Source organism: Lynx canadensis, chromosome A2 (genome assembly GCF_007474595.2).
Source record: "Lynx canadensis isolate LIC74 chromosome A2, mLynCan4.pri.v2, whole genome shotgun sequence".
NCBI lineage: Eukaryota > Metazoa > Chordata > Mammalia > Carnivora > Felidae > Lynx > Lynx canadensis.
Window position 1 is genome coordinate 61,247,695 of NC_044304.2, and position 17,612 is coordinate 61,265,306.

Genomic DNA, 17,612 nt, shown 5'->3' on the forward strand with positions numbered 1-17,612 from the left:
ACCAAAGGATGAATAAACAAATTGCCAAACATCCATACAATGAAATATTATCAGTCTTAAAGAGGAAGGAAATTCTGGGGCACCCGACTGGATAAGTTAGTTAAGCATCTGACTGTTGGTTTTGGCTCAGGTCATGATCTCACGGTTTGTGAGTTCGAGCCCCACCCATGACAGGCTCTGGCTGGGAGTGCAGAGCCTGCTTGAGACTCTCTCTCTCCCTCCTTCTCTGCCCCTCTCTGCTTGTGCTCCTCTCTCTCTCAAAATAAATTAAAACTTTAAAATAAAGAACTGCCCAGTGCATAGTAATTGTTCAAAAATACTTTTTAAAATAGCTAAGATGAGGGGCACCTGGGTGGCTCAGTCGGTTGAGTGTTCGGCTTTGGCTCAGGTCATGATCTTGCGGTGTGGCAGTTCGAGCCCCGCGTCGGGCTCTGTGCTGACAGCTCGGAGCGTGGAGCCTGCTTCGGATTCCGTGTCTCCCTCTCTCTCTGGCCCTCCCCCGATAAAAAAAGATTAATTATGAGTACTCAGGAGAACGAGGTGTCCCTAAAGCAAGGATAGGAAAAAGCGGACAACTGAAAGAGTGAGAACAGTACTTGGAAGGTAGATCAGATCAGATCAGAGGCAGATCAGAGAAGGCGCTTCATTGGCTAAAGCGCTACAGCGACCCGTCCAGCGTGGGCGGGCCCTCTTTCCCTCCAGGCCCCGCCCCTGAAGAGACCCCGTTCACCTCCCGCCTCCGCCCTTCAAGACAGGCCCTGCCCCCAGCCAGGCCCCGCCCCTCCACCGGCCCCCTCCACCAGGCCCCGCCCCCTAGCCAGGCTATGATACCCCGCTTCTGACAGGCCCAGGCCCCGCCCTCAGCCCTGCCCCCCCATCTGACTGGCCCGGCTCTCAGCAAGGCCCCGACCCCAGCCCGGTTCTGAACCCCCTCTACCAGGCCCCGCCTCCCCTGCCGGACCCCTCCCCTCTGACAGGCCCCGCCTATCGGCAGCGCTCTCCATTCCGCTGTGCCCTCTCCACCAGGCCCCGCCCTCCAGTCTGGTTCTGACACTTCACTCTGCAAGGCCCCGCCCCTCCGGCTGGACCCCGCCCCTCCGCCGGGCCACCTCCACCAGGCCCCGCCCCCTAGCCAGGCTCTGACACCCCCCTGACAGGCCCCGCCCATCAGGCGTCCCCGCCGCCGCCGGGGCCCATCCACTCCATCAGGCCCCGCCCCTCCATCTGGCCACGCCCCGGCGGACAGCGAGCAGGAAGCTTTGGAGGCTCCGCAGGCGCGGCGTTCGGAAAGGTGTGGAGGGAGCGCGGGTCGCCGGTCGTGGTCCCCCGCCGCCCGCGCTGCCCGCCCGCTCCCGGCTGGGCCCGACTCGGTCAGCCACCTCGGCCCGCGCAGGCCCGCGGCAGCCCCGCCCGAGCGCCGGCTCGGGGCTCCACTGCTCTGGCCTGGGGGGGCGGGGCCGGCGCGCGGCGTCATGCATATGCATGAGCGGCGCGGCGGCTCCATTGTGCCCTCGGAGCGGGCGGCGGCGCGATGGCGCGGGTGGTGGCGGCCGCGGCCCCGGGGCGGCGGGCGGCGCGGAGGGCGGGCTGAGCGCATGGAGCGGCGCGGGCCGGGGGCCGCGGCGGCGAGGGGCCGGGCCGGGCCGGGCGGAGGTGAGCGGGCCGGGCGGGCAGGTGCGGGCGGCGGGGGCGGCAGGTGCGGCAGGTGCGCGCGGTGGGCAGGTGCGGCGCCCCGGGCCCGGCGCTGCGTAGCCTCTGCCCCGGGGCTCCGGCCGCGCTGGGGGCGGCCCCGGCGCCCACCTGCCGCACCTGCCGGGTGCGCGTCGCGGTTTTGGGCCCAGCGACCCCGTGCGCGCCGGGAGACCCTCACCTGAGCCTTTGTTGGGGCTGGTAGCCGGCCGAGCGCCCGACGGGTGTGCGCGGCCCCGGCGACCTCCTGAGCGGGGAGGGTGACCCCCGGCCCTCGCCCCACCTGGCTCCGCCGCCTCCGCCCCGCGCTCTGGCCGGCGGGCTCGCCTTCCGGGCTTGTCTTGGGCCGTGCGCGCCCACCGTCCAGCGACGTGGGACCCACGCAGGTCTGCTTCGGGCCGGCGACACTGGCCGACCTTTCAGCCTCCGGCCGCGGCTTCCGTGGGGACACCCCTTTCCAAACGGGACGCACGAAGCTGAGGCGGGAGGGTGTATTGCTCCCCCGACCTGCTCCCTTCCTCCTCCGCTTTCCCCCTCTGAGCTGCTCCCAGCCATCCTCCTTTCTCCCCCTCATGACCTGCTTCCTCCCTGCCCCGGTCCCCTTCCCCACAGCCCTGCTCCCCTTTACTCCCTCCTACCCCCCCACACTTGCTTCCTCCCTGCCCTGTTCTCTTCCTGATAGTTGCAGAACATCTATGGCCACGTCTGTAAGTCGTTTGTTTTATCTCAAGATTTCGCAGGGACCTACACAGAACACGTGACTTGATCTGTAAGCCGGTGGTGGATGTAGAGAGTGAGCACAGACTCACCAACCAGACCCTGGCTTGCTAGCAGCGGGGGCCTCTCCAGGCTCAAGGGAGGTGCCAGGATCCGTGCGGGGTCTTAGCCTCACCTGGTGGGATACTGGCCTTGAGGACCTGCCATGCCCAGGGGCTGGTTACTGGCTGGGAATAGAAGTCGGGGGGGGGGGGGGGGAGGGAGGAGGAGGAGGAGGAGGAGGAGGAGATGATGAAGGACAGGCAGGGTGTGCCTGGGGAGGACTCCAAGGGCAGCCAGGCTTCCCCATGGCGTGTCCACTGGTGGCTGCCTCCACTACAGCAGTCAGGGCTGCTGGCATAAATGCAGTCATGTGTCTTCCTCTTTCCTCAGTCCTGGGGTGGCTACCACATACCCATTTTACACATTGTAAACCGAGGCTCAGAGTAGTGAAACCCTGTAGCTGGTCTCTGATGTGTCCGGTGTCTGGGCCATTCACAAATGCTCCTTCCTGGGTGTTCGGACGACTCTAGTTAGCTGGTCAGTGTTGGGGCCTCACATGTAGAGCGGTAGGACCTGCAGACACCAGAACACCTGAGTCCCCACCTTGTGCCGTCGCGCTCACTGGAGCCGTCATTTCTACCTCCTCTGAGCCCATTTGACCCTGGTGTCCCTCCGGTTGGGGACTCGCCCTAGAACCATGGGCTCCCTGCTCTGTGACCGTGGAGTAGGCCTGTCCTCCTAGGGTCAGGTGGCTTGTCATGGGGCGTGCTGCCCCTGGGTGACCAGGCGGCCTGGACAGGGTGGAGTGGAAGAGGTTGACCCACATTAACGTCTGCCTTTGGTTGGCACGCAGGAGCCTGGGCGCAGCTGCTCTGAGGCCCTGGGGCAGGGGGCCTGAGTGGTGAGTTTTCTGGAGAAAGATGGGGCACAGAACCAGAACCAGGGCAGTTCTGCCAAGGGGTCCCGGCTTCCAGCTGGCACTGGGGCACAAGCCCCATGGGCCCGCACCGGTTTTCCTGGCTCTGCCTTCAAGGCCAGGAAGTGGGAGGAGGGTCTGCACTCAGAGGGCACCTGTCCATTTGTGGGGAGCAGCGGGTTGTGGGGTGCCCTACTCGGAGAGTCTGGGTCTTCTCAGGGAGGAGAGCAGACTCAGTTTGGCAGGAAGTCACACATACACCCAAGCACCCAGGCGTGCAGGAGGCTTAGGGGGAACTGGAACCGTCTGTGGTCTCCTCCGTGGCAGAGAAGTCTCGGGGGTGATGTAGGAGGCCTCCTGGGGCCCCTGCCCTGCCCCCTCCTTCCCGGATCTCCGGGGCTCTCAGACTGGGGTCCCTGCGTCAGCAGCAGCCTGACCCTGACCCACAAGCTCTTTAGAAACAGGAGTCTTCCGGCCCCCGCCCTCCAGGTGAGTGTGATGTGCCAGACAGGAGGCCCAGAGCAGAGTGGAGCACTTGCAGTCTTGGGGCTCTGCACCGGGCAGGGGGCTGGTCTCCCCCCTGCTTCTGGGACAGCTGAGTGGGCCCGGCCAGCCCAACCAGCCTAGGCTAAGGGAGCATTGCCGGGGGCTTCTCTGTGGAGACCACGGGTGGTGGTGGTGGTTTTTCAAGTCAACTTGTATTCTGAGAGAATTCCGGATTCACGTGCAGCTGTGAGAAATCACTCTTGTATCCTTTTCCCGGCTCCCCTGGCGGTGACGTCTCACCAGACGACGGGCACGTCACACCGGGATGCTCCGGGAATACGGGCCAGATGCACATCTCTCCTTCCGCACCTTCTTCTGTTCGCACCTGCTTCCCTCCTCCCCACCTGGCAGCTGGGCTCTGCTCCTCGCTTCTGTGATTTCATCATTTCAGGAACGTTACATAAAGGGAATCATACCGCGTGTAACCTTCGGGGACTGGCTTTTTCCACGGCTCGATCCTCTGGGGATTCCTGCTCGCTCTTCCTTTTCATGCCCGTGGGCTGTGGACGCCCCACGGCTGGCTAACTTCACCCGAAGGGCGTCTGGGTGGCCGTTCTTGAGCTGCTAGGAGGAAGCTGGTGTAGACACGCGCATAGTTTTCTGTGAACCTCAGCTTGCATGTCTCGAAGAGGAGTGCGGTTGCCCAGTTGCCCGGTAGCTGTGTGCCGACTTTCACAAGACACTGCCAGACTGTTTTCCAGAGTGGCCGCGCCATTTTCCAGTCCTACCCGCCGTGGGTAGGAGATCCAGTCCCCCCAGCCCCAGCACTTGGTGGTGTCACTGTTGTAGCCACTCTGATAGGTGCATAGCGATGCCTCCGTGTGGTGTTAGTTTGCACGTCCCCGGTGGCCATGACGTCGGATGTCTGTCTCTTCCTGAGCCGGCATGCCGTCCGGACGACCTCCTCGCTAAAATGTCTCTTTGTGTCCTCTGCCCATTTTCTATCTGGGGTGTTTATTTTCTTTTGAGTTTTGAGAATTCTTTATATATCCTAGATACTAGTCCTTCGTCAGAGATGCGACTTGCGGGCATACCTGTCGCTCTACATCAGCAGGGCCTTTCTGAGATGACTCCCCCTCTCCCTTGTGAGGACTGCACTGGTGTCACATCTAAGGGCTCTTTTCTTGGTTCCAGGTCCCGAAGAGTTTCTCCAAAGGTTTTGTCATTTTCTGTTGTTCATTTACATCCATGGCCCATTTCAAGTTAATTTTTGCACAAGATGTGAAGTTTAGAACTTTTGGTTTCGCTTGTGGGAGCCCCGCGTTGCAATGCTGGTTTCCTCCGGTGCCTGGTCTGTGCCCTCTGCGGTCTGGTCCATTGGTTGGCAGGTCCACCCATCCATATCCACGGTGGCCGCATCACCGTCCTGGAGTTGGACGGTAGGGACCGAGGACACCAGCCTGGCTGGGTGATCCTGGCTCGCAGGCCTGTGTCTACCCAGATTCCTGGGGCCACAGCCTTCTGGACCCACTGACTTCTGCATTTTCTGGCCTCTGTTTCCAGAGTGGGACCTGGTCTGGGTGGGAAGGGAGAACAGCGTTCAGAGGGGGAGCAGAGCCAGGTAGGAGGCAGACCTGCCAACTGTTCTGCCCCAGCCCCGGCTCTGCTGCGGCTCCGGGACCCACTTACCTCAGTGCTCAGTGGCACGAAGGGCCAAAGGCAGAACCACCCGTGTCACAGTTCCCACTGTACCCCTTCCCTGCTCTGGGTCCCTGATGAGGGTCCCCCCACACGCACCTCCAGGACTATTTACAGACGACATGGTAACTTTGAGGTCCCTGGTCAGCACTCAGGAATGTGAGTCACGGGCTTGGGTGGGTTCTGGGGCAACTTTCTCACTCCTAGGCTAGAGGGAGGTGCTGTGAGTGCTGGGGTGTCTGGGTTGAGCCACCACACATTAGCTTGTCCAGGGTGGCACGTGTGCATGTTGGGGGGGGGGGGGGCTTGCAGCCCCTAAAAGGCACTGGTGCTCCAGGACAGAACCTGGACACCAGGAGGGCAGAGTCCCCCCACCCGAGATTCCCAGGGACCCCTGAGAACCACAGCCAGTGCGCCTCTGTGGCTGGGTCAGGCAGACGTAGGTGTGCAGCATGCCCCTGGGGGTGCCAACAAGGGCTTGGGCTTGCTTTTGGGGGTGTTGGAGGATGTGAGTGCCTGGCCCTCCCTCCCTCATTTTTCTGAGACAGCAGTTGGAGGGGGCGGTGAGCCTCACACAGTAGGAGGACGCCCCCTGCATGGGCACATGGGTGCCAAGAAAGTTTGCCAGCCACTGCCGCCGTGTTCCCCTTGGCCCCTTGACATGCCCTTGGGCTCGCACCAACCCCCTGCCCATTGCTCCGTGTGTGCGTCCCTCCCCTTTCGGGACCTCTCAGTGGGTGTCACCGTGGCCCGTGGGGGGTCAGGTCCGCCTGGCCCTGTGCCCACGTCAGCCCTCGAGGGGCTGTCAGCCAGGAGCACGCAGGTGACCTGTACTCCCTTCCCCAGGCCAGGGTGAAGCCGGCAGCTGGCTGACCTTGCTCAGCCCTGTTTAGCAGAGCCCTCTCCCCAGAGTGGGCAAGTCTCAGAGCCTGAGCAGAAGGTGGCCAGCAGCTGGTCCTCCTCTGTTCTTCTCTGCTGGCTCTGGCCTTGGCCTCCACCCTGGGGCCTACCTGGGGGATTCTGGCACTTGGGTCCTGGGAGTTCCCTGACTTTAATGGATATCCAGGCCTTCTTGAGGGAGGGGCGTGTGAAAAGGATCTGGGTCAGAAAGCCTGCTCTATTTCAGGGTCTGTGAGTAGCAGGGCCTGGCCTGAAAGGGTTAATGCTGGCTTCCAGGCTGGCTTTAGGGGTGCAGAGGACAGAGGTTTGTCAGGGTGGGCAATTCAGGCTGAGGCTGCCCCCACCCCCACAGTGGCCCTCAGACCCCGCTGTTGCCCGGCCCTCCATCAGTCAGAGCAGAGCAAGGGGGCCTGGTGCTGGGGGTTCCCGGCACCCCACCGACAGCCCCCGGCCACTGCATCTCCACTGACGTCCTCCTCTGTCCCCACAGCCAGACCAGCCGAGTCCCACGTAAACAGCTGTGAGGACTACTTCCTGCCACCCGCAGACCCGGCCTTTAGGCTGCCCGAGGCCAATGAACCCCATGCACCCCGTAAAACCCGCCCTGCCCCCCACACCGCACGGGTGAGTGGGTCTCCTGCCGCCCTCCCTTCTCAGGCCTCGGTTACGGGCGGGGTGGCAGGGCAGGACCTCTCCGCCCCCAGTTGCCAGCCTCCCCAGCCAGGGGTCTCGACACCCGTGGCCTCCTGACCTGGGCCTCCCCACCCACCTGTCTACTTGCAGTGATGGTCCATTTGCTTATGAGCCGGTGCCTTGGCAGCAGAGCGCCACTCAGCCAGCAGGGTCGCTGTCTGTCGTCACGACCGTGTGGGGCGTCGGCAACGCGGCACAGAGTCAGGTGAGCCTGCAGTGGGACCACCCCCGAGAGCTGCCAGGGCCCCCCTAGACCTTAGACAGAAATGGGGTTGGGCTCCCCGAGTCTGCCCCATCCTTGTAGACGAGTCCCCCCACCACATGTTGTGTGAGACTTCTTCCCCCGTCTTTGGGCCTCTGCACCCCTCCTCTCTTCCCCTCCTTCCTCCCTCACCTCTGCCCCCAGCCCCTCACTGGCAGGCCTCTCCTTTGTAGCCCTTTAGAGCAACTGCAGGAAGTGAGTTGTTTGGATGATTCCCATTGGCAATTCTTGCTTCCTCGCAGGTTTTGGGGAACCCCATGGGCCCTGCAGGGAGCCCCCCCGGCAGCTCTGTAATGCCTGGTGTGGCAGGTGGTGGCCCTGCCCTGAACTCTGCACAGTGCCTCGGACAGCAGGCGTTTGGCGAGGGCGCTGCCAACAAGGGCTTCGTGCAGCAAGGAGTGTATGGCCGCGGGGGCTACCCAGGGGGCCCTGGCTTCACGGCTGGGTAAGCAGGACCCCTGACCTGTGAGGTGTGCTGGGAGTCCTCCAGGTGCAAAGCTTCTGGTTTGGCAGGTGCCTGGGACCATGTGAACCAGTCTGTTGACTGTTGTGAGTGTGATGCTCTTGCGGGCTCCCACGGCTGACGCTGGAGCATCTAGACAAGAAGGGGGGCCCCGGCAGGTGCTATGTGGCCCCCCGGGCGACAGGCAGGGAAGCACTTCTGAGCCAAGCCATCTGTGTCTCTCACAGGTATGCGGGCGGCCCGGGGGGGCCAGGGGGCCTGGGTCTGCCCTCACATGCCACACGACCCTCCACCGATTTTACTCAGGCGGCAGCAGCAGCTGCAGTGGCTGCTGCTGCGGCCACCGCCACGGCCACCGCCACGGCCACCGTGGCTGCCCTCCAGGAGAAGCAGAGCCAGGAGCTGAGCCAGTACGGAGCGGTGAGGCCCAGCCGCTCCTCCTGTGCAGCCCACATGTGCTGGTCTGGAAGGCAGGGACCAGTCGGGCAGCTGGGGTTGGGGACTGGGGATGTGCACACAGAGAGACGAGGGGGGTTGAGGGGGTGCAGGGGGCAACTGGGCAGCACCCACAGTGGTGGGGGTACTGAATGGCTCCTCTCTTTTCTCCCAGATGGGGGCCGGGCAGGCTTTAACAGCCAGTTCCTGCAGCACGGAGGTCCCCGGGGGCCCAGTGTCCCTGGCAGCATGAACCCCACCAGCGTGGGAGGGCTGCTGGGCCCCTCTGGCATGAACCCCATGGGCATGAACCCCACCCGGGCAGCAGGCATGGCACCCCTCTATGCAGGGCAGCGCCTGCCCCAGCACGGGTACCCTGGCCTCCCCAGGCCCAGCCACTGCCCCGACAGGGGGTCAAGAGAGCCTACTCCAGCGAGGTGAGTGTCCATTCCTCCCTCATCCTGAGCTCCACCCAGACCCATGGTGAGGTTGGGCATCTGTGTGAGAGAAGCGGCCACGCCTCATGGAGCGGGCACCACATCCTCCCTGGGACCTGGCTTCCCTGACACCTGTTCCCCTGGCATGGTGCCTCTTTCAGGTTTATCCAGGACAGCAGTACCTGCCAGGAAGCCAGTACGGACCCAGTGCCACCCAGTACACGTCCGGTGCCGGGCCACCCCCTGCCCCGTCCTCCTACCCTGGGCACCGGCTGCCCCTTCAGCAGGGTGTGGGCCAGTCCCTGTCCGCCTCTGGCCCAGCAGGACTGCACTACAAGGTAGGCATGGCTCCTCCGGGCCTCCTCCTGCTGGGCCCTGTGCACTCAGGGTGACCAAGAAGCCAGGAGCTTCACAGGGTTCCTGACCAGGGCAGGGATCCAGCTCTGAAAGAACCCTCTGAAATTCATGTATCTTGTTGGAAATTGGGTGTAGGGAGCAGTAGGCAGGCCCCCAAGTCACTTGAATTTCATTGTGGAAAAGTGTCTCCACTCCCTCCACTCACCATGGAGAAGCCCAGCAAGGCCTGGGGGGGGGGGGGGGGTTTTTTCAGCCTCTCTGTGGCTCTCCCAAAACCCCTCTGACACATGGGGTCATCTTGTTCTCTATAGTAGCAATTTTTTTTTAATTACACAACGATATGTGCTCCCTGCAGATCACATGGTAAACTTCAAAAGTGTACAGAGAAGACAGGCTAGTGCCATGTGTGTGGTGGGCTCCCTGCCCCCAGCCCACTCCTTGAGTCAGGTTCAGGGGCCCGGCGGTGGGCAGGCTGGGGCCCCGGGCGCACACCGTGTTTTCCCTACAGCCCACAGAGCAGTTCAACGGGCAGGGTGCCAACTTCAACGGGGGAAGCATCAGCTACAGCCAGCCCGGCCTGAGTGGGGTACGGGCACATGGGTGGGCGGCTCTCAGGGTGGGCACGTGGACAGAGGGCACCCAAGCAGGAGGAAGTGCGGGTGGCCAGCCGGATACCCCTGCCCGTTTCTGTTGTGACTGGTCCCAGCGGGTGCTTCGAGAACAAACTCCACCCCCCACCATCCCACCTTGACTGTTTGCTCAACCCCACAGCCCACCCGTTCCATCCCTGGCTACCCCAGCTCCCCACTGCCTGGGAGCCCCACGCCACCCATGACCCCCGGCAGCAGCGTCCCCTACATGTCCACCAGCCAGGAGGTCAAATCGCCTTTCCTGCCGGACCTCAAGCCCAGCGTGAGCTCCTTGCACCCATCACCCCCTAGTGAGTGTCACCTGCTCTTAAGACGGTTGGGCGGGGGTCCCAGGACCCCAGAGTTCTGCAGGGAATGTGGGGGTGGGGGGCCCTCAGTTTCATTTTGTGCTCCTAGAACTCTGCACATCCGTTCAAGGTGTTGATCTCCTCCCTAGAAAATACCCCCCCCACACAAGTTCTGTGTATAATTTCAGGGGATTTATGGGCCTCCTGAGGGTCCACTCCTGGTTAAGAGACCCATACTCTGGGGAGACCACCACACAGAAGCTGGGGTCCTAGAACCCTAGCTCAAGCGCTAGGATGATGGCAGGTGGGTCCGTTCACACTTTCTTAGCCTCGCACCCCTTCTGAAAGCACAGGAGCACCCTCTTTTCTGGGTTTGGGGCACGTTCTCTAGTCATAACTTAGGGGACATGGGGCCAGGTGACTGAGGCAGGACAGAACAGCGGGAGAACCAGGACAGAACCAAGATCCTATTCCCGTTGGGGGTGATGGCCGGGCCCAGGACCCCGGGGGAGATGCTGCCCACACCAGCCGGAGCAGGAGGATGAGGGGACCTGCCCCCCCCCCCCCCCCCCCCCAACCCGGGGCCCTGCCACAGGGGTGGCCGGCTCATAGCAGCGTGTCGCAGGCAGCGGCCCGGGTGACGAGCTGCGGCTGACCTTCCCGGTGCGGGACGGGGTAGTGCTGGAGCCCTTCCGCCTGCAGCACAACCTGGCTGTGAGCAACCACGCGTTCCAGCTCCGGGACTCTGTCTACAAGACCTTGATGCTGAGGTGAGCGGGCCCTGCGGCCCCGCCTAGCTGCGCAGCCCCCTCCAGCGCCTGACCCTTCTCAGAGGCCCCACCCCTCCGGAGGCCCCGCCCCCAGTGTGGCCCCGCCTAGAGACCCCTGTTCAGTGCCTCCGCCCCACGGTGAGGTCCCACCCCAAGATATTCCCTCCCACCCACGCCCCACTCCATGAAACCCTGCGCCTCAGCCACATCTCAGCGGCCTGGAGCCCGGCTCCGCCACACAGTGTGACCCCGCCCTGCAGCCCCCTTCCCAGAGGTCCCGCCCCGCCCTGTGGCCCTGCCTAGCTGCGCGCAGCCCCCTCCGGCTTCCTGAGGCTTCTCAGTGGTCCCACCCAACGGCCCCTTTCTAGGGCCCCGCCCTCTTGCCCCATCCCCACTGTGGCTCTGTACCGAGCCCCGCCCTGCATCCCCTGCTCAGCGGCCCACCCCTCGCAGGCCAGACCTGGAGCTGCAGTTCAAGTGCTATCACCATGAGGACCGGCAGACCACACCACTGGCCGCGTCGGTGCAGGTCAGCGTCAACGCCACCCCGCTCACCATCGAGCGCGGCGACAACAAGACTTCCCACAAGCCGCTGTACCTGAAGCACGTGTGGCCAGCCGGGCCGCAACACCATCCAGATCACAGTCACAGCCTGCTGCTGCGTGAGTGCCTCCTGGGCCTGCAGGGGCCTGGCTGTGGCTTGCCCCCGACCCCAGCCCCTGCCGAGAGAGGGGACCTCCCTCCCTCCCTGGTGAGGCCTGCTCACCGGGGCCTGGCGCTCATCGCTTACTCCTACAAGACGGCGGCCTGTCCTTCCCCAGGGGGAGGCTGACCTGAACCCTCCCCGGCTGGGGACTCCAGGCAGGCCCAGGCCCTGCACAGACACCGAGGTGCAGTTTGCAGGGCATGCAGGGGGGCTCTTGGGGGTTGGTGCTCTGACAGGCCGCAGACAGACAGCTAGTGCGGGATGTGGGGGTGTGGGCCGCGCCCCTGACCCTCCTCACCTCCCGCAGTCCCACCTGTTCGTGCTGCAGCTGGTGCACCGGCCGTCCGTCCGCTCGGTGCTGCAGGGCCTCCTCAGGAAGCGCCTCCTGCCCGCGGAGCACTGTATCACCAAGAGTGAGTGGCCGCCCGGTGACCAGCCACCACATGGCACACCCCCACATCTGCCGGGGCTGGGGACTCGGGGGGTAGGGGCAGCGGCCGGCCCAGCTGGCGGCCCCTCACTCGAGTCCTCTCCCCATGCACGCCAGTAAAACGCAACTTCAGCAGCGGCACCGTCCCCGGCACCCCTGGGCCCAACGGTGAGGACGGGGTGGAGCAGACAGCCATCAAGGTGTCCCTCAGGTGCCCCATCACATTCCGCAGGATCCAGCTCCCCGCCCGAGGCCATGACTGTCGCCACATACAGGTGGGTGGTCCAGAACTTGTGACGTGCAGCGGTTTCCCGCGGACCCTCCACCAGCAGGTGACCAGCCAGCAGGCGGGTAGCCGGCTCCCCCACGTGCTTCCCAGACCAGCCCCCACACACTCACCAGACCGTCCCCCACGTGCTCCCCAGACCAGGCATTGGTTTCTTGGAGCGCACCCCATGGTTTCCTGCGTTCTCGTGTCACATCTCAAGAGGCGTCAGGGTGGCGGGTGGGGTCTTCCTGCCCTGGCCAGGAGCAGCATGCACAGACCCCGGCCCTAGTTTCCCTTCAGCACCGTGTCCCGGAGGCGGGTCTTTGCCAGCACAGATACCCTATTCTTTGGCCACAAGGCATTCTAGTCCCATAAGGGCTGTGCTCTCCCGGCTGCCCCCAGGGCCAAGCACTTAGCATGGTGCCCCGGGCAAGCCTGGCCCACGTGGCTTCTCAACATTCACGTAACTCAGCCCGAAACCACAAGGCTCAATCGCAAAGTGCGGCCCGGTTGCCCCCGGCACCCGCGTGAGAAGCCATCTCTCCTGCTCCCCGCAGTGTTTCGACCTGGAGTCCTACCTGCAGCTCAACTGTGAGCGGGGGACCTGGCGGTGCCCTGTGTGCAAGTGAGTGTCTCCCAGACAGTCCTCCTGGGATCCCAGGCATGGGGACCAACAAAACCCCAGGTTTAGGGGGTCACAGAGCAGACGAGGACAGTGCGGCTCAGGGCACAAGTCTCACGCACACAGTCGCTTTGTGCGAGGTCATCTCTGAGATCATCTCATAGAATAGCTTTACGTGGGGTCCGTGTACACGGGGTCATCGCATGCGGGGTCACTTCATGCCATGTGGCCTCAAGCAGGGTGAGAGAGCCGAGAAGTGTGCCGGGGCGAGGTCGGGCTAGGCCCCTGAGCCACATGCCTTTGGTTTCCTACAGCAAGACAGCGCTGCTGGAGGGCCTGCAGGTGGACCAGTATGTGCTGGGCGTCCTCGTTCACATTCAGAAGTAAGTGTCTTCGTGCCGTTCCGCCGCCGGTGGCCCTATGACAGCTCGGCCACGGGGCGGGCTGATTCCGGCCGCAGATGGAACCCACATCCAACCGGGCCCGGCCGCCCACGGGGCCTGTGTGATGGGCCGTGCGGCTACAGGCATTGGAGTGGAGGTCTGCTTAGAAGCGGGCCAGGGGCCGAGAGAGACGGCAAGGACAGCTGGTGACCAGCCACGTGTCCCTGCCCAGTTCTGACTACGAGGAGATCACCATCGACCCCACGTGCAGCTGGAAGCCGGTGCCCGTAAAGCCCGACGTTCACGTCAAGGAAGAGCCGGATGGGCCAGTGCTGAAGCGCTGTCGCACCGTGAGCCCCGCACACATGCTCATGCCCAGCGTGATGGAGATGATAGCAGCCCTGGGCCCCGCCGCCGCCCCCTTCGCCCCCCTGCAGCCCCCCTCGGCCCCGGCCCCAGCCCCTGGTGACTACCCCGGCCAGGGTGAGTGCCACGGGCCAGTGATTTGCTCTCTCCAGACCAGTCTGCTGCGGGCCCTGTGCCTGGGGGGGCCTCCTGGGGACCTGGTGGGGTAGGTGTGGCCACGCCATGGGGACGGGCAGGGGGACCCGGCATTTGGGAACGGAGGCTCTCTGCTGGCCAGCTGGGGGCCCGGCCCCACCTGACCCCATGTGTGGGTGTGGCTGGGTGAGGCCCGCTCCCCTGTGATGAAAGGAAATGCTCTTTTCTGTAAAACCCAGAGCTACCTGCGGAAAGCACTGGGAGCCTGGACCGCCAGCCCCCCTCAACCCCCGGCTTCTCCCCAGTGCCAGCTCCCAGGCCTCACCCAACATGGGCTCTGCTCTCAGGTTCCAGCTTCCTGGGACCCGGGACCTTCCCTGAGTCCTTCCCGCCTGCCACGCCCAGCACCCCGGCCCTTCCTGAGTTCACCCCAGGGCCACCCCCCAGCTCCTACCAGTCCGACATTCCTAGCAGCCTCCTGACACCTGAGAAGTCTGTTCCCTGCCTCCCAGGCCAGGTCAGTGCAAGCTGTGGGGCGGAGGGCCAGCTCCAGGGGGCCAGGAGCTGTTCTACCTGGTTCTTCTCTCCTTCTCCAGATGCCGCCAGCGGGTCACCTGGACCCTGCACACAACCCAGGGGCTCCAGGGCTGCTCGCCCCCAGCCTTGGAGGTGCCCCAGGGCCCCAGCTGCACCATCCAAACCCTCCCCCAGCATCCCGGCAGCCCCTGGGCCCAGTGAGCTCAGGCCCCATCGGCGAGTTGGCCTTCAGCACTGCCACAGGCGTGATGGGGCCCCCCATGTTCTGGGGCGGGGGGGGGAGGCCCCGGAACCAGCCCGGACGTGAGTACAGGCCCATGCCAGGGAGCGCATGGGAGCTGGGGCTGGGGACGGTGTGTCCGTCGTCCCCAGGGTCCACATGCTTCATAGAAGGGAGGACACTGACGCCCTAGTGACCTCGAAGCCAGGACAGCTGGTCAGATAGCGTCAGCTCTTTTGATGATGAGTGTCAGGTACCTGAGTAGCCGCGGGATGACTCTGTCCAGGCAGTTGGCTACAGGAACCTGTGTAGAGTCCCCAAGAAGATTGGGCTTGCAGAGGACCACACTGGCCTCGGTGTGGTTTGAGCTGACCCACAGGTGTCGCGTGAGCCAAACTCAGTGCGTGCACTGCAGGTAACGGTCTTTCTCTCTAATAAACCGAACACTCTGAAGTTCAGTGGGAGAAAATTAGAGCAGCTCAAAGCAGAATATCCCAGACACTGGAAACCCCACTTCTTGCATTTGCTCTGTTCACATCGGGGTCCCCACATGGCCCCATGCATGCCCCCTGGGGCAGACACTCTGTGTCCCAGGTTGTCCTTGGACAACTTGTATGGAGTGATTCCTGGTCAAAGAGCAGCCTTCGGCAGGGAGAGGCCCGTGCAGGCTGAGGGGCTCAGGCACAGGGTCCCCTGCAGGGGTGTGGTGGGCCTGAGGCCAAAGCTGCTGATGGCTTTGCTTTGTCCCCAGCTGCTCCCAGAACTGACCAACCCCGAAGAACTGCTGTCCTACCTTGGCCCACCTGACCTCCCCACAAACAGCAATGACGACCTTCTCTCTCTCTTCGAGAACAACTGATCCTGTCGCCCCCGCCCAGCTGGCGGGGACACACCCGCAGATGCCACCACACCCTGCCCCAGCCACCTGCCCACCACCCCCCTCGGACCGTGGAGGCAGCTGCGCTGGGTGGGAGGGGACCTCAGACACCCCGCCCCCGCCCAGCTCAGCCCCACCCCATCCACCACCTGCTGCCCCCGACCCCAGCTGGGCCCCGTCCATACACACCTGTGTCCCCAACCTCGCCCCCGGACCCAACCCTGCCTGCTCCCACCAGCCTGCATCTTGTCCAGCGTTGACCCTTCTGTTGCAGTGACCCTGTGGCTCCCTGGCGAGGAGCAGGGCAGCCCTGTCCTGAGCCTGAGCTCGCAGTGGGAGCGGGTCCGTCTTCCCACCCGAAGCCTCAGTTCCAGGGCCATGGGGTAGGAGGTCCAAAGCACAACAATGTACATAGTGTAGAAACACTAAGAGCTCTGGGCAAGCAGCCGGGGACCCCGCGGGCTCCTGCCCCTCCTGGGTGCAGACAGCGGGGCAGATGGCCGTGAGCTTCGGTCTCCCGGGGGTGGGTGCCCAGACCCAGCTCTGTGTACAGACTCCAGCGGGCTGCCCGAGTACCCCTTTTCCGTGAACGTGAAGAATTGGTCCCGCTGTGTTTTTTAAAACTGCCTCTCCCACGTCCACCCCAGGGCCAGGCCGGGTGGGGGAGGGGGGCCAGTCGTGTCCCCTGTCTGCCAGTCTCTATTAAAGGACTCCTTCAAGGTGGGCCTGGCCAGTCCCTCCTTTGTGCCCTGCCCGTGTTCCTCACATGGGCAGGGCTCCATTCCAAGCCAAGACCCGGCTGTTCCTGCCTCACGGTAAATTTCCTGGTCTCTGGAATTTTCCAAGTTGGCCTCAGCTGGAGAACTATTTTGTGAGGTGTCACCAGGGCCAGGAGACACATCTGCCACCATGTCACTGTGCGTGGACGTGCCTGGGGTAGGGAGCCAGGGGCCTCGGGAGGGGCCTTAGACACCAGCCCCAGGCGGCTCATGGAGGGTGGTCCTGGGCTCCCGGGTCCTGCAGGCCCTCCGTCTGCCAGCTGTGGGTGGCCCTTTCCTCCTGGCCCCGAGGGTCTTCCTGTACAGCAGGTCTGAACCCTGTGGTGGGGTGCTGAAAGCTCGGGTGGAAGGTGTCCCAGCCCCAGGTGGCTTTAGCCGTTGACATCTCGGGACCCCAGGTGTGAGCCTTAGTGTCTGCCTGCAGCCTGTTCCTTGCTGAGGGAATGGGAAGTGCCACCCAGCATGGCAGGGGACGAGGGGCCCGTCCAGAGTGCTGTTCCCCTGGGGGAGGGGGGGCAGAGCAGGGTGCCATGTGGGGTGTGGTCTCGCTGGACATCCGTGCACCGTCAGCGTGTTCTGGGTGCTTCTAGGTGGAACGGAGAACCCTAGACCTGAGCTGAGGCAGTCCTCCCAAGGGATGGGCGGGGCCACGTGGGGACTCCTCTCGAACAACGTGGGGTGACAGCAAAGTGCGATCATTCACATAGGACGTGCCATTTTAGTAAAGCACAACACCAAATCTACCTTTCACGGGATTCCTATGTATGCGCTATAGTTCCGGGGGACAGCGAGGGCACACCGACGTGCTTCACCATGGGGGGTACCGGAGATGACCTCCAGGTGAGTGGCAGCTGTCCTCGTGCTTCATCATGTCCTCATGTCTGCCATGTGTGCAATATGAAAACAAGCCGGCGGGACTCAGAGCACTGACCACCACCCACCAGCTCTTCTCAAATGCCCGGGGGGACACCCCTTGCCTGAGGCCACGGGACAAGTCTCCATAAATTAAAGAGACAGAAATCCTACGAGGTACCTTCTCTGAGCCCAGCGGGACAAGGCTGCGTGTTACCAACAGCATTCAGGTGGGACACCGTAACCTATGGAACAGTAACGAGCGTGGAGGTCAAACAACCGCTACGGTCCAAGGCGCAGAGGAGTACGGAGCCGAATTACAAGATACTTTGCAGCCAAGCAGGCATTAAGAGGCAACAGTGAAAGCAGCGACAGGAGGGAATTTTCTAGCTGCCAACAGCTCTCAACACCCCAACTCTGCACCTGAAGGAACTAGGGAAACAGTCCAAAGCCGCAGAGAGGAGGAAATCAAGGCCCATGCAGAGGAGACCAGGTAAACGCACATCTCTAAGAAGCGACAGAATGATCCGACCTGGAGTCTGACCGAGTGACTAAGGTCAGCAATAGGGCCAGAAACTGGGGCCACCGTCACAGAGAGAAGACAGACAACCCAGTGTGCAGGTCCCGGGAGGCGA

The 17,612-nt window shown here is 63.4% G+C and overlaps 1 protein-coding gene across 1 annotated transcript; it reads left to right on the top strand.

Annotated features, from left to right (window-relative positions):
- The first annotated feature begins 1,584 nt into the window (after nucleotides 1–1,584).
- Nucleotides 1,585–16,070, top strand: ZMIZ2 (zinc finger MIZ-type containing 2). The gene is given in 23 exon segments (XM_030307607.1): nucleotides 1,585–1,653; nucleotides 6,939–7,072; nucleotides 7,232–7,346; nucleotides 7,646–7,848; nucleotides 8,094–8,286; nucleotides 8,477–8,489; nucleotides 8,492–8,677; nucleotides 8,680–8,738; nucleotides 8,900–9,076; nucleotides 9,604–9,681; nucleotides 9,867–10,035; nucleotides 10,658–10,802; nucleotides 11,256–11,415; nucleotides 11,417–11,464; nucleotides 11,816–11,921; nucleotides 12,056–12,213; nucleotides 12,764–12,831; nucleotides 13,143–13,211; nucleotides 13,444–13,694; nucleotides 14,060–14,229; nucleotides 14,309–14,556; nucleotide 14,695; nucleotides 15,221–16,070. Coding segments are annotated over 22 exon segments (2,775 nt in total). The 5' UTR covers nucleotides 1,585–1,653; nucleotides 6,939–7,022; the 3' UTR covers nucleotides 15,329–16,070.
- Nucleotides 16,071–17,612: the final 1,542 nt, after the last annotated feature.